Raw genomic sequence first — 26,336 nt, 5'->3', positions numbered from 1 at the left:
TTTCCGACATAGTCACAAAATCTTTAGAGAAAGTATTTAAACTCAAAAAATAAAAAAAGACAGGAGTCAAATACAGAGATGAAATGTACAAAACAAATGAGCAGGCAAACTAAAAGTTCTTGAAAGTATTTTACTTCAGGTTGAAAAATGAACAGCTTCCACACTGTTCATTGCAAGATACACAGTATTCACGAATACAATGCTGGTCATTTGAGGAAATGTACACACCTCAATTTCTCCTTCATGCTTTTCTTTTAGAAAGATACTGTTTACCAAAAAGAAACGTCAGCAGTACAGGAAAAACTATTTTCCCAATAAATTTATGAAAACCTAAGATTCCCAATGGAATCAAGATTATCTTCCCGCTACCACCACCTTAATATAATCACATGCTTATTGGAACACTAATATCCGCACCCTAAGAGTACATTTACTTTCAACAATGAAGGTGATTCTTGAAAAAAAAAAACAACAAAACAAAACTTCAGTGTGGTAAATGTAACATGGATCTCTGCAAGTATTAAATGTCTGAAATAGGCAGCTAATACTGGATTTAATATTATTTTATAAATAATTGTTCCCTTAGCAGTAAACATAAGTCTACACATTCACAATAATCCTAGAAAATAAATACTGTGATTATGCACAAGTTATGACAAAACTAGTTTCAAAAAAACAAAAAGCTCAACATCCTGATAAAAATTCTGATCAGAATAAAATGTGACTCTAAAATCTCAAACATTGTCAAAATAACATCACATTTAAAATCTTCCACGCTTTACACGAGTATTATGAATTTCCAGTTTTGGAACACATTTTTCCGTTGTGAATTAAAATACGAACATATTGAAAACTGTTAATTTCAGTGATGACATCAGTTTTGGTCTTATTTTAGCATTATTTTCTTTATAAAAAGTTGCACTAAGTGTCCATTAACGGTCTGATTGGTCTTCAGTATTTCATAAATGTATATAAAAGAAATTCCTAAAAGCCAATAATAGTACTTTATATGTATATATGTATATATATATAAAAGAATCTCAGAAATGGCTGTAATTAACAGAGCCATAGACACTGATGCTAAACGTAAGAGTGTTCACCTTGAAAGAAAGCATTTTCAGAAATACCACTTACATTCTATTAAACATTTCCAACTGAGTTTCAAACTCAACACGTGATGAATAACAGAATGATACATCTCATTTGCGCTCAAAACTGACCACAACCAAAATTTACAGTATGACTGAAACAAGCCAATGTTTAAAAAAGGTTTAATTAAAGATAACAATTCCATGAAAGGAGAGGATAAAGAATGGGATGACAAGAAGTATTTGGTCTTAATAAGGCAATACAAAATAGATCCATTATCAAAGACCATTTAATTTTTAAAGATCAACAATACCAAAAGCATAAAGTGGAGTTTAAGAAAATAGTTTTTTATGAGTATGATTTAATTAAAGCTGTTTACAGTTATTCTCTCCCACAGTAGTTAAGCATGAATTTAAAAAAGAATAAGAGATGAGAAAAACAAGCACACGCAGCACACAGGGTTAGAGGAGCCAGCATGCAAAGTCTGTGGAACTCGAGGTTTCACTGCAACAGGGATGGGACCAGATGCGGGTGGCCTTTTTTTTTTCCCTATTAGGAAGAAAAAAAAAAAAAAAGACTGCAAAGGAAACAAACACAAAGTCATGTAACTGCCCACTGCCCAAGACGACAGCACTACAGAAACAGTTGCAAGTTAATTCTTAGAGATGACTAGAGATTTTTCAGTGTTTACAGAAAAGTACATAGCACATTTTTTTTTCTTTTTTTTACAAAATAAAATAAACGTCGTTTGCCACCATAACCTTTTCTTTAGAGGAAAATTTTTGCAGCAGGTCACAAGGGTTCTATTAAGTCATTTCAATGCTGAGGAAACGAATTTGAGTAATAGAACTAATCACTTCCCTATAGATGGATGTTAAGATGACAATTCAGATTATTTTTCAAACTAATCCTGAGAAAAATCTGTTTACAATTTAAACAGTAATGTTGTTATGTAAAAAGTATTAACAAATCCACTATTACAAATATCAATTTCCTATATGGTCATCTATATATACACACAATAAAATGGTAAATATATGCAAAAATATTAAAAAAAAAAACCATGCACAGATCACTTTCCCCTTTAAAATTTGGACTTCCTATATGATACCTGTGTTTTCCTTCCCCACCCCATCCTCTGAAATTTTCTTGTTTCTATCACCCTACCCACACTGAATACTATCCCCTATAACTCTGCATAAAGCCAATGAGAAATAGATTTATTTTACATTCAAGCTTTAAATCTTAAAATGACCCTGTTATAGCATATGACTTATCAAATGAGCAGCCTTTTATTTTTTTCCCCTTTTTTGCTTCCTTTTTGTTTTTGCAGTTGTCAGTCTTCATGATCCATTCCGTGGCGAGCTGGGAAAAAACGCAGTTGCTAAATCAACGTCTGAACAGGGTAAGGCTCCCGAATGTCTCCCAGGAGTCCCTATCCAACTGTCCTGCGCGTGAGATCATTGCACACAGAAGACAGTCCATCGCACGACGCCGACTATCTGCAAAGGTCTGAGAGGGGGGCGTCCCTCTTGTGTTTCCTCTTTTTGCCATGGTAATACTGATTATTTGATTTCCCTTGATGTTGTTTGTTTGTCATCAAGGAACCATGGCTTGTTTGGGTTGTACCTTGGAAGCCTTTGCTGGAAGAACGAAAGAGCCTTGTTGATCCATGCTGCGGAGAAGGAAAGCAGTCAGAAGGACATCAGTATTGCGATTCAACACAGCGCTTTTAAGACCTCCCTTGGGAGCTTTCATAATTAGGAACACACTCACTTATCTAACAGGCAGAAAACCATGCTAAGGGGTTAACTCTCTGGGGCTCAAAAACCTCTACATCATTTTTTAATGGAAATATGAAAAAACGTAAGACCACTTCTTAATGGAGTACATGGAATTTAAGTTTTTCTTAAGGAACCTATCAATCAATACATCACATAATAGATGGCATTACTGGAAGGTGCTGTTAGATTAGACCTGCAGATGTGTTGCCAGGTCAGGGGTCACCACGGCTAGCCACTCTTTTCCGACTATCACGTGCCATTTCAATGGCCATTTCTAAATGAGTCTGCGTTTGGTGCACGTGCGCACATGTGTAAAACTGTACAGATAAAGTGGATTCTGTGAGTTAAGTCAGACATGAGGTGACTGACTTAACGGTCAATCTCTACTGTTAAGGGGCCTTCCCCAGGGTCCCTGATGTACTGGAGAGGGCATGATGGCCTTAGGCCGGAGTCCAGTATGAAATGGCTTCTTCCCCTCATTTTGATTCATTACTCAAGATGAATAAAATTTTAGGCACCTGAAAAGCTTACAAGAGTGTCTCTGTGGCCTTTTAAAGTCAAAGCTAAAGCTCATCAGCTGACCTTGGCTGACTGCATCTGATCATTTCAACACAAGCAACCAGGTACTGGATTTTAAAATAAAAAAGGATATGTTCTTCTCAGATTGTGCAACATGACAGGGAGGTCATGCCAAAATTTCATGTGCGTTTACTTCAAGTACAACTGAAACTTTTTATAACCTGGAGCACATTTTTTATGCTGTTATCTGTAGTAAGGTGGCTGGCTAGACCAGACGTCTTTAAAGAAGGACCAGTCTCTAGATTTCCACAAAGGCTTATGTTACATGGGATAATCGGGACACCCTGTACTGGAAGTACTGTCATGCTCTGGAACCTCTTAGAATAAAATACATTTGTTCTTTAACCTAGGGCCTTCTTCAAAGCCATAATGCGTGTGTATACACGTGTGTGCATGTACATGCATGTACAAAACTCTAAATATTCCACACTCAACACTGACAACTGAAAACACAAACTGCACACACCTGGGGCTTGTTGGTGCTGCTGGGCGTGTTAGTGGTCTGGGTGCTCTGCATCTTCCCGCCTGTCTGAGAGGACTCCACGGACGCGTCCTGCGACCCTACCCGGTTCCCAGTGGACGGACGGCAGAGCAGCTGTTTCGGGGTTTTGCATGGTGTCGCGTCGGAATCCTAACACAAGTCACATGAGTTATAATGTGATAGAGTAATGATTTAGACGTTCAACATTAAGAAAGGAAAACAACTTCAGCTAAGCACTCTCTGGACTAAGTCTGAACATCTGTGAGTTAAAGGAAGCACGCTGAGGAATTTATAAAATTAACTGCTTAAGTTCTCCTCCAAAGGTTTAAAGTGGCTTATTTTATCAGAGAGTTTCTGTTCATTGTTAAATCCACTGACCACGCCTGACCCTGTTAATCAGCCTTGAAGGAGCTCCCAGAGGTCCAAGTTTATCTGCATTCTTATTTACGAAAAGGGACCATGGTACAGCGGAGCGAGCATGGTAAAGAGTGAGGGCCTATGTCCAGTGATTCAATGTCTTCAACCAAATACAAAACAATCACCCTAGAAGATTCACTCTCTGAGAGCGATGACAACTCAGTGCTCCCTCCAAAAAACACGCTGAGTGGACCGGACTTCCCAGAGACGCCGGGCCGAGCCCCACCCGTCTGCGGGCTGCCTGGGCCTGACTGCTCCTCTCCCCAGGTCTACCCTGGCCCTTGCACTCTGCGCAGCAGCTCGGAGACACACACTCTCAGTCCCTAGAGCTCCCTCTCATGGCGTCTCTGCTTCCACCCCCTGTCTGTGATAGCCAGCTCAGCACTCTGTCCTCCAAGGTTCTGCTCTGGGAACCAGAACAGCACACAGGCAGATTGCGCATGTGAGGATTTATGATTCCATGATGATAAATGGTCATCAACAACAAAAAACTGTCTTTTTCTCACTGAGGCTATTTTTTGTCATGTATACTTATAAAAGTCAATAAAGGCCATTTTAGATTTCAATTTTAAACTCAAAAGTAACTCTGATGAGGATAAGTAATGTAGGTATAACTGATACTAGAAAATTCTATGAGGATAAGAGAGAAAGTAGATTAGGGGTTTCCAGGGCATGGGGGTAGAGAAGAAATTAGGGGCTACTAAAGGTTTCTTTTGGGGTAATGGAAAGGTCCTGGAATTAGACAGTGGTGAGGGCTATACAATATTATAAATATTCCAAAAAAACCCCCACTTAAATTATACATTTATACATGGTGATTGAGTGTATATATATATATATCTCCCACTTTTATAAAATTTTGAAGGACAAAACTAATTGATGGTATTAGAAAAATCGTAACAGTGGTTACATCTGACGGTAAGATTGGGGATTGACTAGGAAACATCTGGGGAGATGTTAACAGTCAACATCTTGTTAGGATTTTGGGTTACACATGTGTATGCATTTGTTAAATCTATAATTAAGATTTCCTTATATGTTAATTTTATATCAAAAGAAAAAATTGGGCAAACATTGAACTGTGGGTAGTAACAAGCACAGGAGAGTACTTTGTAGGAAGTATCCTAACATCTGTGATACTTTGAAATGTGTTAAAGAATAAGATGAATTAGTGAATGAATGGATAGCTCTGTGTAAGCCAGTAAAATGTTAATGACAGTCTAGTGGATGTGTATACGGATGTTCACTAAAATTCCTTCCCTTTCTGTTATATGCTTGAAAATTTTAACACAATGTTGAGAAAAAGTACAATCATTAAAGTTATTAAAATTTCCGAGGAACAAGTAAGAAAATGAGTTAGCCATGGCTCTCTAGACAGAATTATCCCAGCAGAACCCCTACAAGGCTAGGTGCAGAAAACTGTATCTTCATACTTACAACGTCACTAGAGCTGGACTGTGTGGCTGAAGAGGAAGACACTGGACCTGATGAAGAGTTTGAAGAGTGTTTACTAACAGATTCCGAAGTTTTACTTCTACATTTTCCAAGGGCTTCATTTTCTTCAGATAGATTATTATTACATTTATCTAACTGCTGAGTATCTACTATCAAGGTAACACCATTTCCTGAAAGAGTGGCAAAAGATTGGAAAACGTTTCTTCCCATTAAGCACACATAACACAGAAAAGGCTCTAATACTCAGTCAATTGATCAATGAAAAAAACTCTTACCATTGCATGAAGGCTCGGGCCTATTCTGCAAGCCCCACTGCTTTGATATCCAATCTCTATATGTGGCAACTTCGTCCGTTACTCTAATTATTCTACCTAATATGCTGCAAGTGTTAAAAAAGAAAAAAAAAAGAACGAAGGTACATTAGTTTGAAGATGATAAGTTGCAAACAACTGTGACCCGACGGGCTGATTTTGGTGAAACGTGAACTCCTACCTCTCTGTCTCGTTGTTGGGATAGTACTTTGCAATCGGTGATACAGCATGGCTCAGGACAACGTAGGCGTAATCAAAGGCCTGTTTCACCTGCATGGCCCCATATGAGCTCCTTCCAACATCATTACCTTCAAAAGAGATATATACGTAACATGTTAGAATTTACTGCAGCTTAATATGAACTAAAAGTTCACGAGCCCTCTTCTGGGAGAGCAAGGCCAATCACTGTCCTCAGAATATGAGCCGCTAGTTTGCCCCACAGCTCCTCAGGCTCTAAACGTGTGGATCATGCATAAATATGTCATTATGGCATATGAACTGCCTAAATGTCTTCTGGCCCAACAGGGACTAGCCCTTACCCAGTTATGAAAATAAAAGAAGCAACTGCCTCTTTCTCCTAAGGGTGAAACAAAAGCAAAACTAAATTAGAAACACCTATTTGTTTGTCTGTCTGTTAGCTTCATAAGCCTCTCCTGCACTAAATAATGGGCTCCTAAACAGCAAGGACCACCTTACCGAAAAAATCCTTTGTGTCCTTTACGTAGAGCTGGCTTCCAAAGAACATTTGCTCAATGAATAAACTACTACTGTTTATAAGATGGTTCATTCAGCCAGAAAAGGGCTCCTAGGAAACTATTCTATCTTTTAGCTTCTTTTTCTTACTTATTTTCAAAGTCAATATGTGCATGCGTGCTAAGTCACTTCAGTTGTGTCTGACTCTTTGCGACCCTGTGGACTGTAACCCTTTAGGCTCCTCTGTCCACAGGATTTTCCAGGCAAGAATACTAGAGTGGGTTTTCATGCCCTCTTCCAGGGGATCTTCCTGACCCAGGGATCGAACCTGGCTCTCTTAAGTCTCCTGCATTGGCAGGTGGGTTCTTTACCACTAGTGTCACCCTGGAAGCCTATATATATATGTATATTCAAAGTCAACACATTAAAGCAAATGACTAAAAGCATTTCTACTGACGTCCAATAATGCAGAATCTAAATATTTTACAATTATACTAGGAAAAAATATTGTCCAGAAAAATCAGAATACAAGCAAGCAACACAGAGCTTCATGAAAGCAGAGGAGGCATTAATTTTCCACTCACTTTCAAGCCAACATAAAGCTGGGAAAAGCACACTATGCAAAAATAAAGAAGGAAGAAGGGTCCAAAAGGAAAATAAACTGTCTCTTGGTACCCTCTTTCTCACAAACTCTGAAACATGTAGTGTGTCTCAGAATCCTCACTTACATCCTGGGCTGACAACTGGTTAGGCTCAGGGGCAGTGAGGACTAAAGAGAGAAGAACTGAAAATGGCTATCAAACTGGAGATGCATAAGCCCACCCAAACAGCTAATACCTGTTCTCCTTTGCTTTCAAGACTCAAATAAATTTTACCCCCAGCTCTACTCATGTGCAAGCATACAGCGTGTTTTTCTGGTGTGTGTGTTTACATTCATGTGTTTGCTTATGAAATATCTTGAGAAAAAAAGAATGACTACAATTACAAGTTAATCCTTAATTTTTCATCTGAATAGAGTTTAAAGTACAATGTAATGACTAAGCCTCTTTTGGACTGAGCTGGGTGGCTTGCAGGATCTTTGTTTCCCAACCAGCGACTGAACCCGCTCAGCAGTGAAAGCTCGAACTCCTAACCACTGGACCGCCGGGGAATTCCCAATGCCCTCTTCTTGAATGTCCATAAATTTACCTAAATTCAATACCTGGTTGTAAAGGATCTTCGATATAAAGCATGGATGGCCTGTAGCCATCTAGCATATTTTTCTGTACTTCATCTTTGGCCACATAAGAACCACCATCCTTTATCCGGATGCCAGTCTTTAAATAATTGAAGTGTCGTCCATATAATTCAAAAAATTCTATTAAGAGAACACCATAGTTTGTATTGGGGATGCAAGCATCTTCCCTGGGATGTAACTAAAACGAGAAGAAAAAAAAAAATTACATTGGATTTTTTCTGAATTCAAGGTGAGGATAGTGAATGACATTCTAACTTCTATAAACAATATTATTATAATTTTGGTTTCACAGAGCAGCCAACAGATAACAGAGTTACAGCAGACTAATTGTAACAGTACTTCTGTTACAGACAACTGAAAGCGCCATGGGCGTGGGGGGGGGGGTGGGGGTGGGGGGGGGAGGGGTCCCAAGGGTGTAGGTGGAGCCCACGGGTGTGGGGGATAATTTACGAGGCTGGATTTCACAGCTGCCCAGGATGTTGAGAGAGTCGGCTTGGCCCAACATCAAGGAAGTCATTCTGACTCACCAGCAGAGTCAGGCAGTTGGCAACACTGCTATACCACATGAATATGCTCACTGACGACATTAAGACTTCCAACACATCTTACCCAGACAGCGAGTCTCAACTGAGCTGAGACTCAATTGTAAGTCTCCACTTAGAATAGTAACTGCTTAGAAAGACATTCTTATTTTTGGCATTTATGTTACTACATATACCTATGGAAACTGCACCATACTTTTTGTGTTAAAATTTGTAGTGAAAAGTCTCAAAAATATTAGAACACATGAGATTAAAAAAAAAATTCTTTCCTTGGGATTTTAAAATATTTAATTGCTAAATTATAAAAAAGGTATCCGGTTTAAAGGGAAAAGTTGTCAGTAACCAAGGGAAGTATTCTAATTAGAGCTTGAGTAAACTTTTTTTCCAAAATGATTCCCAGCTGATTTATTTAACAAAAAATGTTTAGTGTACACTAGCAGGGTATAACTTACTTACCTGAAGGAAACTTACTGCCATTAAAAAGAGACTATAAGAACCAATTCCACCCGTAAATACTTCATTAAGGTCCCTCTGTAATAAGAACTGTTTCAATACTAAAACCAAGTATGGCAATACAGGATATTTCTGGAAAAGAAAATTACATTTTCAATGAATTCCTTCATCAGTAATAGCTGGAAGCATTAATAGCTTAAATGGTCTCTCAGTATAAACTGGTCCTTACATGACAAACTTTGGTCGAGATATATTATATACTTGCACACTTTAAAAACAAACTATAAAAAAGTAAGCTCTAAGTAACTGAGGATTGTGTCCTCACATCTAAAACCCCAAACACAGAGAGCACCCCAGCATTCACTACGGGACAGAACACTAGCAATGCCTATCGTGTAACACGCATCTCATGATTTACTGAACAATTCTCATCGTAAATAGGTAACAGAAACGGTACGGGACGACGTCTCAACTCTCAACGCAGTCAGTCCGTGGGGTTTTAAAGAACCACTTCTGTAAGCAGAGCGGCACAGGCAGACCAGCCCCTCCAGGTGATCCTGCAGAGCCCAGAGCAGGTCACCCTGCCTGCTGTCCTTGGCGAGGGCAGGTGAACACGCAGCCCACCTTCTGTGCCTCACAAGCAAGGGCCAGCACACCCACGGGGGCAGGGAGGACAGCCTGAGTCCATCTTTCACTCAAGGTCGTTCTCATTAAGTCCTCTCGGCCAGCCCGGCCCCGGGGTAGGGACGCCGAGAACAAAGCTGGCAACACACGTGGAGAAAGGAGCCTTTACGAAGCCCCTGCCTAAGCACGGCAGAGTTACTCGCGCTCGCCATTCTTTTCCTGACGCTTACAGCGCACACGCACTGCTTCCTTGAGAAAAAAAAAAGCGTTTATACTTGTGCAAATCATGTCAAAGTAAGGGAGCGTGAGAAACAACAAAAATATGGAGAAATAATCATTTTTAAACACTATGGTTGAACTCAGAAATAGATGTAGTCTCTTTAAAGAACAATTAGGCAAACTGCCAACAGAATTTTCTCTGCATATATCCTCTGACCCAGAAATTCCATTTCCAGGAATCTTCTTACAGACAATTTATTAGTGTAAAGAAAGATGCAGACATGGAAGGATGTTCACCAAGCAGTTTTTGTAAGAGCAGAAGACGCTGGAAGCAACACTGGGGAAGAGCTGCCTGCACGAGGCATAGTCCATCCTGACGAGGGTGGCCAATGAATCCTCCGAAACGGCAAGTTTAAAAAAAAAGTACATCATACATATGGTGTGCTATTTCTTTTGTGAAACATCTCAAGAAGAGAATAAACAAAAAAGTCCATGAAGGCAAATCCTATGTAGCTGATCTAAGCATACAAGGTAAACTCACTTTTTCCTACCCTTTTATAATAGTAAGGTTTTTCTTTTTTTAAGTCATGTGTATTATTCTCAATTTTTAAAAAAAGTTTCTTTTCTGGTAAAAAGAAAATTTACACACACCCAGTATCTCCAAAAGAATGGGATTACAGATACTATTTCTTTTCTTTTTCTGCACATTTACATGAGAATATAATGTTTATCACGAGAGTTACAATTTTTTCTGAACTCGAAGAACTGCTAAAGAAAAAAATCAAGTGGAGAGAGAAGATATTTTATTTAAGCCAAAGCAGTGCAGAGTTTTAGTTTAGGGAGAAAAAAGCCAATGCGTCCAGCTGAAGACGGCGTTGATATTTTGTGCACTCTCTGGGAAGAAAACAGAACAGGCAGAAATAGACTTAAATCACTCCAAGATACGGGAAGGACATCTGCAGGACCTACCGTGCAGGTGACTCGGGGATTAAGACCTAGAAAAGGCTGGCTAGAGAGGGTCTTAATCTGAACTCCTGCGAGACTGAAGCAGACAGGAGCGAACTGCATGGCGTGACTCAGCCCGAATCTCCCTAAGAGCAAGGATCTAGGGCAGAGAAGTTCTTCAAAGGCTCCCTCAACCCTTAATTCTTACCTGAGGCCACACTATAAATTACTGATTATGACAAGCAGACACAAGGAAAGTAAAAACCACTCACAGAAAAGAAGCATTTGTCAGCAATACACATACAAAGATAGCTTACCCAAGTATACCAAAACACCACCACAACAAAGTTTCAAAACATAACTCCATTTTCTAATAGTTTCATTGAATAAACACTGTAAATTCTCTGACCTTGGTAAAATCTTTGATGAGGTCAGCTGCTCTGACGCCATTCTGTACATTAAAGCTGATATCAACTTTCACTTCGGTAAAAGAATCTGTTAATTTAATAATAGGTACCTAGAAAGAAAAGAAAGGTAAAATTTAAATACATCAGACAGACAAGTTAAATGACAAATCGGAGGACGGAAGGTTACCAGAGCTGAGATCCTGACCTTCTCAGGAAGACTTTAAACACTGAGTATTCTGAACACGCCATACCAGAGTTGACTTGGCTGTCTAGATATCTTATATTGCATATTTAGCATCTAAAGTCATGCAGTACATTTTGGAATTTCTACTGATTGAGAGTTTTGAAACAAAGTAACAAAAACTTTTCTCGACATTAATCTACTTTGGAGAACAGTTTCCAACACAAGAAGATCAAGAATTAAGAATGTTGGCCCACAGCACCAAACTGTTTCCAATAAGAAAACTGCTAGATTCTTAAGTCACATACACAATACGTCACTGGCATTTTTGGTCAGTTTTGCAAATAGCCCAAAAAACAACCGGACAAGAGAACTTAAAATTTAATAATTATTCTCAAATGAAAAAATGGTGGAATGGTTTATATGAAGTATCAGGAATTCTTTTAAAAAGAGAAAAAAAGCTCTTCTTCTACCATGCATTAGAAAACTCAGACCAGCAAACTTGATATATAGAACTCGATTTCCAAATTAATAATTTTTAATAAAGAAACTACCCGTTTTGCTCTAATAAAACCTGACATGCAAATATCCAAACTTCTAAAATAGACATATTTATTTCTAAAATGAGCTTCCATGAAAATTCTTAATGTTCACTCCATTAGTTAAAATGACTTGATCTACAAAATTTCAATTAATACAATTCTTCAAAGATACAAAATATGATGGAAGAATATCTGTGTAACTAAAACTTTATTAGATATCCATATTTTTACTTACTTTTTTATATTAAAAAATCTATACAGTGTTATATGATAAAATAGAGTTAAATTTTTGAAAGAAATGGATAACCAGAACAATTCATTTGTCTCACAAATGCAATTTTTTATGTGCAAGCACTGGGATCATGAACAGAAGGAATCATTCTGTGTGCACCATAATCCAACTGTGCGCACCAAAATTAAAATTTAATTTTACACGTTCCATGCGTAAGTAATTGGAGAGTTTAAGATGAAATGTTGAAGAACTTACAGTGGCTTTGTCCAGAACTTTCACCGAATCTTCATCTGCAACCTTATGCTTCCGAAGAGCTTCCTCCAGGGTCCAGAGGGGTAGGTTTTCCCACTTGCCGAACACCACAAGATCAATGTCACTGAGCACAGAGCACAGAGAGGAGTTGTTGAAAGAAGCAAGACACTGTACTCGCTTTCACTCCTTCAGGCCACAGCCAGCAAGTTACTGGCAGCACGGTGAGAACTTATTTCTCACTCTCCCACTGCCCAGTGAAGACTGAATGTGTCGGTGAGGACCGTTTTTCAGAAAGTGGAGGCTGGTGATTTTAACAACCTCCTACTTCTCCTACTTATTTCCCAGGGTGATTCTGAATGAAGTAAACCCTCAAAAACACCAGTTAATGTTTCCTGTTCATAAAGGCCTCTGGTACTAAAACCCTTAAGACCTTCCAAGTGAAAGAGATCAACTGATTAATCGTGACTTACATTATCAAGTATAAAAGCAAGATGCAGGCTTACTAGTATATCTAGTATGCCACCATGTGTGTAAGAAAGGAAGAAACACACATTTCCTTTTACATATACAGAATCTCTCTGGAAGGATATGCAAGGAGCTGGTAATAGCAGCTCCTCCAAGCAGAGAAACGGGGAGAGAGGTGGGATTCAGACTTTTCATTGTCTTTATTTTTGTGCCCTTTTCAAATCTGAACTAGGTTATCACAAAAATTAAATTTTTAGAAAGAATGACTCAGGCTTTGCAGACGCACAGAACCTAAATAAGGAAAAAATATTAAAGAACTCAAAGTTGAATATTTCACAGCTCTGCAGGCCTAGGACAACAATGGGAAGAATGAAAATTGCTAGGATGCATCCACTTTAACACATTTTAAGTTTGGGTAAAGTAGGTTGAAGCAAACTCAAATGGAAACCATGATGGACGCCTACAGTTAATCACACCATACTGGGTACCTGAACGTGTGTTACAGGGTAAATCTCATGGTGAGTGCGCTTACCACAATAAAAACAAACGCATGATGAAATGTTTTTGCTTAATGAAGACCATAGCAGTTTAATTCTTGGCGAACAGGTATTTGATCCTCAGTGAGTCTTACTATCCCCTCGAAGCAGCCCCAACACACATACCCAACTCTAGCTCCCAGCTGTGGGCCAAGGCAGCCCTCATTTGAGAAGATTAAAATGAACAAGGGGTCTGAAAGGAACAAGACTCTCCTCAGAGAAGAGTCTATGCCCTAAAGTTTTGAGTCAGAATATGGTGACAGGAGCTAAGAGTATGAGTTCTTAATAAAAATGAGAGACCTGGCATTCCTGAGTGTACAGAGCTCCAGAGCGAGACCAGGTCTTTCACCATAATAGTACATTAACGTCTGTGTGAGTGGGTTACGTTACGGGCTTGAACAGTTCTCTGTAGTGATACTCTATTTCAAGGTAACGCAAATAAAATACAAGTAAGTTTTCATAAATCTGTTTTGTTTCTATTCTTACCTATTTAACAGTCAAAACAAATAAACTCTAGAAAAATGCACAATTCCTTGAAAGCTTCATAAATGTACTAACCTTGTAGGTAAATACAAGCCAGTTTTAAAACTTCCAAATATCTGGACCTGAAATAGAAAAAATTATATTAAAATATGAGCTATGACAAACCTAGACAGTGTATTAAAAAGCAGAGACATCACTTTGCAGACAAAGGTCCGTACAGTCAAAGCTACGGTTTTTCCAGTAATCATGTACAGATGTGAGAGCTGGACCATAAAGGCAGCTGAGCACCGAAGAATTGATGCTTTCAAATTGTGGTGCTGGAGAAGACTCTTGAAAGACCCCTGGACAGCAAGGAAATCAAACCAGTTAATCCTAAAGGAAATCAACCCTGAATATTCACTGGAAGGACTAATACTGAAGCTGAAGCTCCAATACTCTGGCCACCTGACGTGAGAGCCGATTCACTAGAAAAGACTCTGATGCTGGGAAAGACTGAGGGCAAGAGGAGAACGGGGTGATAGAGGATGAGATGGTTGGATGGCATCACCAACTCCATGGATATGAGTTTGAGAAAACTCCAGGAAATAGTGAAGGATAGGGAGGCCTGCCGTGCTGCAGTCCACGGGGGTTGCAGAGAGTCGGACATGACTTAGCAACTGAACAACAAAAAATATCAGATGAAAGGCCACACCGTGGAGAACTGCAGGACTTTGCTACCCTCTACTGGTCGTTTTTAGTACTACAAGAGCATTTTTTTCCTATCACCACGCTTTCATGGAAGCAGGATTCCATGTCTCACAGAAAGTGGTATTACGTAGCACTACTTCTGAAAGTTAGTTTAAACTTCTTAGGTTCAAATATCAAACATGTGACTTAAACAGAAACCTTTCAAAAGGAATGTTCACTGCTGCTGCTGCCCTAAAAATCTAAAGACACAATCCCAAATCCTTAACTTCTGTTCCCCTAAGGAGGATCTCCTCATAGATTCCTGGATTACGGGCTGACTGCCTCCATCACAGGACGAGTGGTGGCCTGCAGGCGGTCCCCACAGAGAACCCCAGGCACTGTCGCTGTAGCAGCACGCTGCGGCACACCACCAGCACACTGCCCATCGCGACCCACGGAGAACAGTGGGAGACACAGGCAGACGCGTGCACACCAGCAGCTGCCGTGAGGGATGAACCACAAAAACAGTTCGGCCTGTGAGGTGAGATGCACCAAGGGACTCAATCACAGCCTCATGTTCTAAAACCGCCCTGGTCCGGAGGAGGACTGATTCACATCAGAGTTTCTCAACTTCAGCTCTACAGCTGGGGCAGATAAGCCCTTGCTGTGGAAGATCTGTCCTTGCATCTTGTGATGTTTAGCCACCTCCTTGGCCTCTGCTCACTGTGTACCAGGGGCACCCCACCAGTCACGACAATCAAAAATGGCTCTGACACTGCCAAATGCCTCCCAGGAGTCTCCAGTCTAGGTCACGCAGGAGCAACAACGTGGCACAGAGCAGCTGCTCGAGAAAACGGTAGGGTCGTTCCCTCTTCCCTGCGGAAGACCAGGTGGCTCAGTGGTAAAGAATCCACCTGCCAATGCAGGAGACCCATGTTCGACCCCTGGGTCAGGAAGGTTCCCTGCAGGAGGAAATGGCAGCCCACTCCAGTGTTCTTGCCTGGAGACTCCCGTGGACAGAGGAGCCTCACGGGCTACATACAGTCCATGGCATCGCAGAGTCTGACATGACCGAGCATGCTCGCATGCGTTCTTCCTTGTACCTATCTTATTTGAAGTTTCTCTGTTTTGCCAATTGGATCAAAAAAGCTTCCCTGGATTTGCTCTTGCCATCCCATGACACAGTCTAAAGAAAAGTTACATAATACAAAGGAAGGCATTCCAATAAGTCACTTCTTTGAATGAACAAAACTATAGAATAAACCCTCAAAGGAGCCCCCCAAGGTGACCATCAATAATAAGAACCACAAACAAGCAGAGGAAATCTTGGGCAAAAGTTTTGTTCACTGGGTGGGGGTTATACTGAGAGACAAGGAGTGATAAGAAAAAGAGAAGGAAACAGCAGTTTCAGGAGAGTAGAGTACACGCCTACATTAGACTGTGAAAATGAGCTTCAAATGACTCAATAAATTTCTACCTGACATCTCCATTCAGCTATAAACAGTTATGCGATGTTCATACTGACAGGCTGGAACAAAGTAGTAACCGAGTTTTGATACATCACATCCGAATAACCCACTGCTATCAACACCAAGAGGCTTGATTTGTCTTTCTTCTCTTTATACTGATTCCTAAATATAGCTTGCCTTTAGCAGTACCGCAAAGAAATAGCCTTAAGTCAGTCATTCAACTCAATGCAAATAATTAGGAAGCCCCAAATTTTATGTCAAGGCTGGAGAAAATGGTTTGTTTTGAAACTGCATTAGACCACAATTCTACAGATGCACGTCCACAGGGATACCACCTAAGCACCCAGACGGGTACTCACGTCAGCACTGGGCCAGAGCTCCTTAATCACACTCTCGATTCTGTTCACCACCTCCATCCGCATCTTCTCCTCCTCTGGTCTTGGAGACATATATTCATAAAAATCACTGATTTCTTCATGCAGACTGAAGAAAAGAAGCAGAGACGTTAATACGGACAAGGCCAATCCAATGAGAAATCACTATTTTAAATAATCTTACCCAATTAAGTCTTAAAGTCATCTGCAGGTTTTACATTCATACATTTCTCACCTCAATTTTAATGTGATAATTCACGCTAAGCTAAAACGGGAATGCACAAATTTTAATCAAAATGCAAAAGTAATTAAAAGTGAGAAATTCCAAATTCCAAGAAGTCTTACTGGAAGTGTACTAGCAGCTCTCACAGCATTTATTATCTGCCTGTACAGAATACCTGCTGAGTGCCGGTAATTTCAAAATGTCTTAAATTTCAAGTGAAGGCCTTTGTACTCTGCCTTTACTCTTCTGATCCAGTAGATATAAACACAAGAAGACACAGACAAGCTTCTGGGCAGTGGGGGTGACCCCCTTCCCCCTCTGAAATCCATTCCTCACAGGAGCAAAAAAGCATGTCTTTCACGATGTTTGCTTAGTGAATTAAGTGTCACATGAATAGGTCAGCCAGGGAGTATCAACAAAGACCTAAAAGGAATGGCTGGCGGACAAGGCTCCATAAAGGAGCTAAAAGGACTTGCAGAGACCGAGAGGTACGAGGCCCCTTGGGGAGCACCGAGCGGAGGGCACGGCCTGTGGCAGAGGGAGGAGCAGAGGGAGGAGCAGGTCCTGAGAGCAAGGCAGTACCGGACGACAGCAGGCTTTGAGCGACACACCGCGAGTTCAGACCTTCCTGGATGGTGACGGGGAACTATTTAAACGTTTCTGAAAGGGACCAGGGAAAGACTGACTTCAGAAATGGAGCATTTTAAGATCTGGCAATGGTGCCAACAATGGGCTGGCAAAGAGACAAGGCTGGATGCAGCAAGAATGGCTCACAGATTACTGCGAGTGCAGGGCTGGCTGAAGGTCTGGAGAATGGCGGCAGGAAGGAAATGGGCTCAGAAATGCCACACACACACAGACACAATGGCGGGTCACCAGGGCAGGACCAGCTACGGAAGAGAAGAGTGAGGGTGCCTGCAAGGGCTGAGGTCTGAGGCGCTGCGGGAACGGATGAACAAGGTGGAAGGAAACGCTAAGTAGGCTGGCTAGGGAGCTGCGTGCAGTCAATTACTACAGAAGAAAACGAAGAATCCGAACAGAAGAAAAGTGAAAATCGCATTTCTTAACAAGGTGGCGCAGCTGTGAAGAGCTACCTTTAGGAGGGAAAGGAAGTATTGGTCACTCAGCCCTGTCCAACTCTTTGTGACCCCAAGAACTGTAGCCCGCCAGGCTCCTCTGTCCATGGGATTCTCCAGGCAAGAATACTAGAGTGGGTTGCCATGCCCTCCTCCAGGGGATCTTGCCCACCCAGGGTCTCCTGAATTGCAGGCAGATTCTTTACTGTCTGAGTCACCAGCAGTTTCCCTGAGTATGAAATGGGAGGAAATCTGCAAAACTTGGGTTGGATGCAGACAAGACGGGAGGCCCGGCTCCAGGTCGCTGGAGGTAATATACCAGACTGCTCTGGTGGTTATCTCAGTCTAGCACAGCTGCGATGAACCAGGAAGCCAGGAGAAGGTCACCAGTTAAAGAGCAATGGGTGCCAAGCACCAGAGGGGAGCATGTGGGTGGCGGGGTGGGGGGCGGGGAGTGGCAGTGGGAGGCAGGGCAGCCTCAAAGTAACAAAATCTAGAAGGAGGGGTGTGCCCGCAGCTGCAAGCCCATTCTGGTCCAGAGCAGGTCCGGGATCCCCAGGAACCTAGAAACACCACGAGACCCAAAATGGTTACAAGGAAAAGAAAGGACCAAATCTCAACATTCACTGGCTGTTATCAGAATGTGGCAGAGTAAACTTTAATCAGTAGTTTCTGCTTCTTCTGATGTTTTCTTTTTAGAGTCAAAACACTTGAGTTCCATACTCAGGCTCTGCCTGAGGGCAGCTGTGTTCCTTTTCTGGCCTCAGAGTTCTCAGGCACAACCTAGGGCGCAGCACCCAGGAGCATTTTCAGCCCCTTGGTTTCCAAAGGCTGGGCCATTTGCTCAGGAATGACTGACAGCAGCGATGTGCCTGTTCACTGTGCAATACCGTAGGAAAACTGGATTTTAAAACTCCAGGGAGTTCTGCTGCTAAACCCAGAGACTCCCAGTGGAGTCAAGTCTTCCTTGACTTAACTAGGTGCCTTCCAGGTACCCTAGTATCTTCAGACTTCTTTTTTAAGCTTCTCAGCTTTTAATATATTCTCTAAGGTCATCCCCTTTGGTTTCTGATAGACGACAGCTAAAATGATTAGTCATTAGAGAGTTTATGGCTTGCTTTACTCTTCTGCACTTTTGGTGGGGATGAGAACCACAAATAAACAACCAAACAATGGACTTCTCATCTAACCAGATCATTTGCTATGAATTATCAGAGTTTATTTGTGGTTTGAAAGCATATCCTGTAGAATACTTCCATCGTAACCAATGGGGAAAATCTCCTAGATTTGACTGTTAGATACTCTACAAAGGCCCACTTACACATTTTTTTTTAAAAAATTCTGAGCTCAGATCAAGTGTAGAAACCTTCATAGTTATAAAGGTCTGTAGTCAAACCTTTTCATCATTGCTCAGAACTGATCAGCTTTTCCTACACACACACTCCCAGCCAGCTCTCACCCACCCATCAGTGAAGTCCTCAGTTATCTACTGTCACTTTCGCACACGCGCGCGCGCGCACACCCACACACCCGCACACACCCCTTATTATAAATTACCCTCTGCTTCTCAGAACTACAGAGATCATGCTTCAGGCAGACTAAGGGGTCTTTTCCGATGCTCGGATTAGGCTATTTTCATCACTCATCCACTTCAGGAAGAGCAGATCTCAGAGAAACTTACACATTTTCTAACAAATAACAGGCAAAAAGTGTTTAGCCCAACCTCTAGTTAATCTTTAAGTCATATGAAACTAAGAAAGAACTCATCCTCCAAACACTACTGAGTATCTATGTTCAAAGGTATTACAAGGAAAACAGACAGCCACACATGGTCCTTGCCCTGGGTGGTGTCCATCTAATGATGAAAACAAATCCTCATGATGTGCAGTAGCTGTGTGAGTGTGATCCATATATCCCACACTGCTCCCCCAAAGGCAGGGTGCAGACGAACAGGAGTGCTTTCCTATGACAGCTTCCGGAGTTGCAGAGACGTCCCCCTGCAAGGCAGTGAGGTCCTTGTCACCTCAAGTCACTTTCAGATGGCCACAAAGCAAACAGAGGTCTTGTAAGGGACTCCCGAACTCGGCACTACTACAAGGTGGAGAAGATTCTAGAACTCCTGTTTATCACCAGGCTGTCAACTTTCTATTTAGCACACATTAATCTGGAGGAAAGGCATGATAGTTTCACGTGACAAATCCTTAAAACAAGATCACCCCACCACACTTTGAATGGCTAAGTTAAAGAGCTCTCTTGGTGACTGTCACACTGCACTTGGAAACATGGGTTATCTTCACATATCTTCTGATGCTGATTTCCAACAGACATTCACAGTGATAAGAGAACAGACTCTATGATTTCAATACGTCAGACAGACCATGGAAGTTTTGCACATTTCTTATGACCCTGGATATGTTCCAGTGTCTCCAGATTTATAGTCCATGGGAATTTGAACAGAATTTGTGCCCTGCTCTTGTGTGAAAATTGCATAAGTCTTAATTATGTTGAATTGGTTCACAGTGCCTTTCAGGTGTACTATATCCGTCTACTTTCCTGTCTATTCATTCTAATAAACTGCGAGAGTTTGATATTGAAATGCCAACTAAAATATCTATTTATCTACTTTTAAAAATAACTGTAATATACAGTGGAACTATATGTAACTTTTCCCTGTATTTTCCAAGTCTCCTGTAAATGTGTTATCATACTTTCATAATTAAAAAAATAATTACTGGGGTAGGGAAGGAAAGACCACCCTAACACTGTTTGCTGACGCATTCTCCTACTGAGAGACAGCTGGTATGTTAGCAGTTAACAGTTATTAAAAATAAAGCTGTTATGGAAAGAAAAAAAATCCTAAATTTTAATAATCCATGGAACCATCTTCCTATTTAGGAAAATATGATTCTACAGCTTATTTTACCTCTCTTATTACTTTGCCTTTACCATACTGGAAGGAGGGAAAGAGGAGTAAGCGGAAAAAGAAGGGCTGTTAAAACAAAAAACTATTTGAACAGTAAGAACCAGAGAAACCATCTCAGGCCTGCCAGGGTCATCTCCTTACCCAAGCCAAACACAAACATTCTTACCTATCTCATCTATATTTAACCTACTATCTGTAAGATGCTTATTAAAGAACTAAGTGAGAAATCTTGGTACAATCAGGAAATAAACTTCCAATGAAAATTTTAAGATAATTTTGAGGGGCTCTTTCCCCGTGGACCGCATAATTTGACTGGCATGGTACAACATATATCCAGGTGCTTTAAAAATCCTAAAGGAACTGAGTCCCATTTTTGGAGTGCCTACTACATGCCTGGCACACTTTTGAGTGACATGATGACCTAATAAAGGCTGGAAACTGGAGAAAGTTTGCAAGTTTGCTCTTACACATTAATTACACCTCTGATATCAACTACACAGAGAAAACTTCAGTTTCTTCCACATCTGGGTTAAAACTTGGTATTAGTTAAATCAGCAAATACTGCTGTGGGGTACACACTCAACCTTACAGTTTCTCATCTTAAAATTACAAAACACAACTCTCCTGTGATCAGAATTCCTGAGTGACCAAAACACAGCGCCCTCTATTAGGATATCAATGTCTTCTTAAAAGATAAAGTCAGTGAGAAAGCACACCCACTTCCTGCATTTAAAGGAAAAGTACATAAAAGCAATATGATAAAATAAGTGCCTCTATGTAACTGGAGAGGATGCCACAACCCAAAACTTTTAGAAAATGAGAATCAAAATGAATTTGCTGGGGTAAAACTTAAACTCAAAAATTAATGATAATACAAAAATTTAATGGAACAAATAAGAAATATCAATTAAAAAATGGCTTCTGTACTTTTAAAAAGTACAACCCACAGATAATTAGGTCATAAAGACATGAAAAAATCACTTTTGCTCTGAGAAGAGTTCCACCAGAGGAGATATGCTAGCCTTTCAAAACAGTCCTCAAAGGCTCAACTTCTCCGGCTATAAAAGGGAAGAACTGCTTCACACCTTTTCAGCTGGGCAGCTCAGGGTGGGGTGTGAGTCTCTTAGCAGCGCCTGCAGCTTCAGAACCAACATCAACATGGCAGTCTCCCTGATACCGCCAGGCCAAGGTGGGCAGATGACCCACTGCTGGCCCCTCTGCTCAACACTGCCCCCTGCAGTTCCCCCAAAATCTGTTCAGGGGCTAACACCGCTTCCTGGGGGACACCTGCCCAGCTTGCAATGTGCCTGAGGACAATGTCACACCAAGGTCAGGCCATTCGGTTCCATAACTGAAGTCCTCATTAACTGTAACCTGAGACCTATACGAAGGCATTCACGGCACGTGTTAGTCGCTCAGTTGTGTCCGACTCTTTGTGACCTGCAGACTGTAGCCCGCTAGGCTCCTCTGTCCATGGGATTCTCCAGGCAAGGGTACTGGAGTGGGTTGCCGTCTCCTTCTCCAGGGGATCTTCCCAACCCAGGGATCGAATCTGGGTCTCCTGCCTTGCAGGCAGATTCTTTACCATCTGAGCCCCCAGGGAAATGACCAAGTTCTATTCAGTTACTGTCAGTAACAAGATACTCCTCCCCTGCAAAATTTTAAGATTAACAATAAACAATTCTGACAAGGACATATGGAGAAGGCATTCACATGCTGCATGGAAAAATGTAAATCACTACAATCTGAGAGGTTGTTGTATAAGCGATAAATAACATTTATATAAATAATCTTTAAAATCCCCCATCTTTCATTAAAATCAGGGTCTGGAAGAGTATTTGCGCTCCATGTTTACTGCGGCATTATTCCCAATAGTCAAGATATGGAAACAACCCAGATATACACTGACAGATGAACCGCCAAAGGAAACACTATATATTATTCAGCCTTAGAAAGGAAATCTTGCCATGTGAAACACCAACAAACCTGAAAGGACATCATGCTAAGTGAAATACGCCAATCAGAGAGAGAGAAATACTGTGTGATTCCACTTACACGCTCGAAAAACGGCCCAACTCACAGAAGCAGAGAACAGAATGATGGCTGCCAGGGGCTCGAGTGGGGTAGGGAATGGGGAGTTGTTCAACGGATACAGTTCCAATCAAACAGGATGAATCAGGTCCTAGAGATATACTGTATAACACAGTGTCTACAGTTAACAATACTGGATTGTACACTTAAAAATCTGTTAGGAGGGTAGATTTCAGGGTATTCTTACTACAAGCGAGTGAGAGGACACAAGGAACTTTTGGAGCTGTTGGATATATCTACTGCATGGATGGATGCGTGCATGTTCAGTCACGTCTGACTCTTTGCGACCCCATGGATTGTAGCCTGCCAGTCTCCTCTGTCCCTGGGATTTTCCAGGCAAGAACACTGGAGTGAGTTGCCATTTCCTCCTCCAGGGAATCTTCCCAACCCAGGTATCAAACCCATGTCTCCTGAATTGCAGATGGATTCTTCAACACTACACCTGGGAAGCCCAAACATCTACTACCCTGGATATATCATCACCTTGGTTTTATGGGAGTAAACATACATCCAAACTCATCAATTTGCATATCTGTATTAAGTATGTGCAGCTTTTTGCAAAGCTGTTTAAAAACAAATCCCCCTTTTTTTAATCGTCCAAGAATATTTCCATAAGGGAACAAGGATATTCACCACAGCATGATTTGGAATACTAAATAATTTAGAAACAGCCTCAGTGTCCATCAGTGGGGTCCAATTACATAATCATAGGAACACTCATTGACCTTCCCTTGAATTATAGCCAATAATCCATTGAAAAGAATGAAGAAGAGCCATTTGAGTTGACAGAGAAAGATCTAAGATTTGTTATGTTTAAAAGAAAGGATCCCTTTCATGTACATTAAAAAAGACACACACACACACACACATGCAAACACACAAGAGAAAGTCACAACACGTTTCTATCTGCATTACAAGTTTTCTGGAAGGAGAACTGTTATCAGTGATCACCTTAGGGAAGGGCATGGTGGGCAAGTTAGGGAGACCTTTAGTTTTTTATTTCCTATCACTGTGTATAATTTTATAACTTTTTTAAACCACCAGTGTGTATTTGTTTGTCTGCTTTTCTAACAAGAATCATTATTATCTTTTTGGAGAGATCTTAGTCATTTGCATCTTCTTTAAATTTTCGCACGTGAAAATACACACGTGTGCACGCATGTGTATTTCCCCCAACCTCCACCTCATAGAACAGGGTCTATATACCATACTGTTTATGATTATTAAACCTGATAAGCAAACTTGGCGGTGGAGACTCACTTTATTTAAAGTGCTGCTACTGCTGCTAAGTCGCTTCCGTCATGTCCGACACTGAGTGACCCCATACACTGCAGCCCACCAGGCTCTCCCGTCCCTGGGATTCCCCAGGCAAGAACACTGGAGTGCGTTGCCATTTCCTTCTCCAACGCATGGAAGTGAAAAGCAAAAGTGAGGTCAGTCGTGTCTGACTCTTCAAGACCCCATGGACTGCAGCCCACCAGGCTCCTCCATCCATGGGATTTTCCAGGCAAGAATACTGGAATAGGGTGCCATCGCCTTCTCTGACCCCGGTTCAGTCTATGGCCATACCACCCTGAACGCGCCCGATCTCGTCTGACCCCGGTTCAATTCCAGGGTTGGGAAGATCCGCTGGAGAACGGATAGGCTACCCACTCCAGTATTCTTGGTTTTCCTAGTGACTCAGCTGGTAAAGAATCCGCCTGCAATGCAGGAGACCTGGGTTCAATTCCTGGGTTGGGACGATCCCGTGAAGAAGGGAACAGTTACCCACTCCAGTATTCTGGCCTAGAGAATTCCACAGACTTATACTCCATGGGGTTGCAAAGAGTTGGACACAACTGAGTGATTTTCACATAGCTCACATACATTGATGTATACAGTCTATCTTTTAAAATGCATACTAAGTACTATCGGATATTTTTATAACAAGGAAAAATATCATTAAAGAAAATTAACACTTGAAGGCTAAAGACTCCAGTTATTCTAATAATCTAGCTTTCCAGACCAAAAGGTCACAAACCAGGCACCTGGAAGATATGAACAGAAAGGGGCCCCAAAGCCAGGCATGCAGCAACAGACACAGGACGAATCTGGGAAGTTACTGCACGCATGACGCGATGCAGTGAGTGTAGTAGTAAGTTTCTCTTGGTGTCTGACTCATCCATTCTAGGGACTTAAATGTGTGTGTATATGCAAGAGAAATTTCAGGAAGAATGCATGGTCGCAGTAGTTTCCTCTGGGGCGTGGAACTGAGGTCTGAGGTGCAGGGATTTATATATTCTTTTGCACTATATGATGTTTTCCAAATGCAAGTAGGAACCAAGAGAGGTGAGTAACAGTAAGCCCTAGGGTGATGATCCCTAGAGCAGTCTCAGTGACATCTTCAGGAGGCTCTAAAATTTGATTTTTACAAAGAAATTGTCCTCGTAGCTCAGTCAGTAAAGAGTCTGCCTGCAATGCCGGAGACCTGGGTTCGACTTCTGGGTTGGGAAGATCTCCTGGAGGAGGATCTTACCTGGAGAATCCCATGGACAGAGGAGCCTGCCAGGCTACAGTCTTTGGGGTCACAATAATCGAACACAACTGAGTGACTAAGTACACACACAAAGAAACTGTCACATTCACACACACACACACACACACACACACACACACCCCCACCCCACACACACCCATTCTGTATTTCCAGCTGCCAGCTAGACTCGTCTACGTAAATGTCACCTCAAACTCAGTAAGTTCAAAATGAAACTCCTTGTCTTTTTCCAAAAACCTAATCTTCCTTCCTGGATTTTCCTCCCTGAGTTACTGTTTCCCCAAAATGGAAACTAAGCTGATCTCGCTGCCCCGAGCTTCTCCCTTCCCTGGGCCATCTTCCACGTGATCACTCTTCCTCAAGCTATCTGTGTCACTTCCTGATGCCTCTTCTCCCCAGTACAGCCACAAGGCACTGTGCTGGAACATGCCAGATCTCTGCAAGAGCCCCACCCTTGCACAGGCAGGCCCTGCGCCTGGAGTACCTTCTTACTCAGCCTCTGAGAGCCCAGCTGGCACCTCCTTGGTCAAGTTGCCAAAAGCATTACTTTAGCTCCTCCTCAATGCTCTTGACCCTACCTCCTGTCCAGCTGTCAGCCCCAATGAGTTCACAGTGAATCCCTGGCTCACAGGCCTCCCTGCTGACTCCACTCTCTGATTCAGCTCTGTGTCCCCAGATAGGCCGCAGCACAGATAATTGCTTCTAGAGGAAGGGACCTCAGATGACTTTCGTACATCCAACCATGATCATGCCCACATGTCACAGAAGGGATAGTATACACCTTAAAATAAGCTCAGGACCAGGACCCAAGGAAACTGACATTCACACAGTGAAAAATGACAGAACCAGAAAGCAGGGCAATTTGGCCCCCAAACTATGGACGTCCTTTAGAGTCAGAGAGCACTTCTCAGAACGTAGCCTAAGGAAATACGTCTGCATGTGCAGAGCCATCTGGCTATCAGAAAATATCCACAATGAGCATGTAGTTTTTTAAAAAAAAAAAGCTGAAGTTTTGAAATATTTCAAGGAGGATCACCAGTATCAGAGTGAAAAG

The 26,336-nt window shown here is 41.6% G+C and overlaps 1 protein-coding gene and 2 non-coding genes across 3 annotated transcripts in view; all 3 read right to left on the bottom strand.

Moving 5' to 3' along the window:
- Window positions 1–2,161: 2,161 nt before the first annotated feature.
- The window catches only part of TENT4B (terminal nucleotidyltransferase 4B), a 67,058-nt gene continuing 42,883 nt past the window's right edge, over window positions 2,162–26,336 (bottom strand). Inside the window, exons 2-12 of the mRNA XM_052656009.1 lie at window positions 16,422–16,545; window positions 14,003–14,049; window positions 12,447–12,567; window positions 11,239–11,346; window positions 9,045–9,173; window positions 8,011–8,224; window positions 6,298–6,424; window positions 6,081–6,184; window positions 5,788–5,975; window positions 3,919–4,083; window positions 2,162–2,764 (exon numbers count right to left, since the gene is read on the bottom strand). Coding sequence (XP_052511969.1) covers window positions 2,588–2,764; window positions 3,919–4,083; window positions 5,788–5,975; window positions 6,081–6,184; window positions 6,298–6,424; window positions 8,011–8,224; window positions 9,045–9,173; window positions 11,239–11,346; window positions 12,447–12,567; window positions 14,003–14,049; window positions 16,422–16,545 — 1,504 coding nt within the window. The 3' untranslated portion in view covers window positions 2,162–2,587. The remainder of the gene's footprint in view (window positions 2,765–3,918; window positions 4,084–5,787; window positions 5,976–6,080; window positions 6,185–6,297; window positions 6,425–8,010; window positions 8,225–9,044; window positions 9,174–11,238; window positions 11,347–12,446; window positions 12,568–14,002; window positions 14,050–16,421; window positions 16,546–26,336) is intronic.
- LOC128064219 (small nucleolar RNA U2-30) lies at window positions 19,078–19,147 on the bottom strand. The gene has a single exon (XR_008200939.1). It is a non-coding gene; the product is annotated as a small nucleolar RNA U2-30 (small nucleolar RNA).
- On the bottom strand, window positions 19,301–19,382 carry LOC128064220 (small nucleolar RNA U2-19). The gene has a single exon (XR_008200940.1). It is a non-coding gene; the product is annotated as a small nucleolar RNA U2-19 (small nucleolar RNA).

This window comes from Budorcas taxicolor, chromosome 18 (genome assembly GCF_023091745.1).
Source record: "Budorcas taxicolor isolate Tak-1 chromosome 18, Takin1.1, whole genome shotgun sequence".
Taxonomy (NCBI): domain Eukaryota; kingdom Metazoa; phylum Chordata; class Mammalia; order Artiodactyla; family Bovidae; genus Budorcas; species Budorcas taxicolor.
The sequence above is the reverse complement of the archived record's forward strand: the minus strand, read 5'-3'. Positions and strand labels throughout refer to the sequence as shown.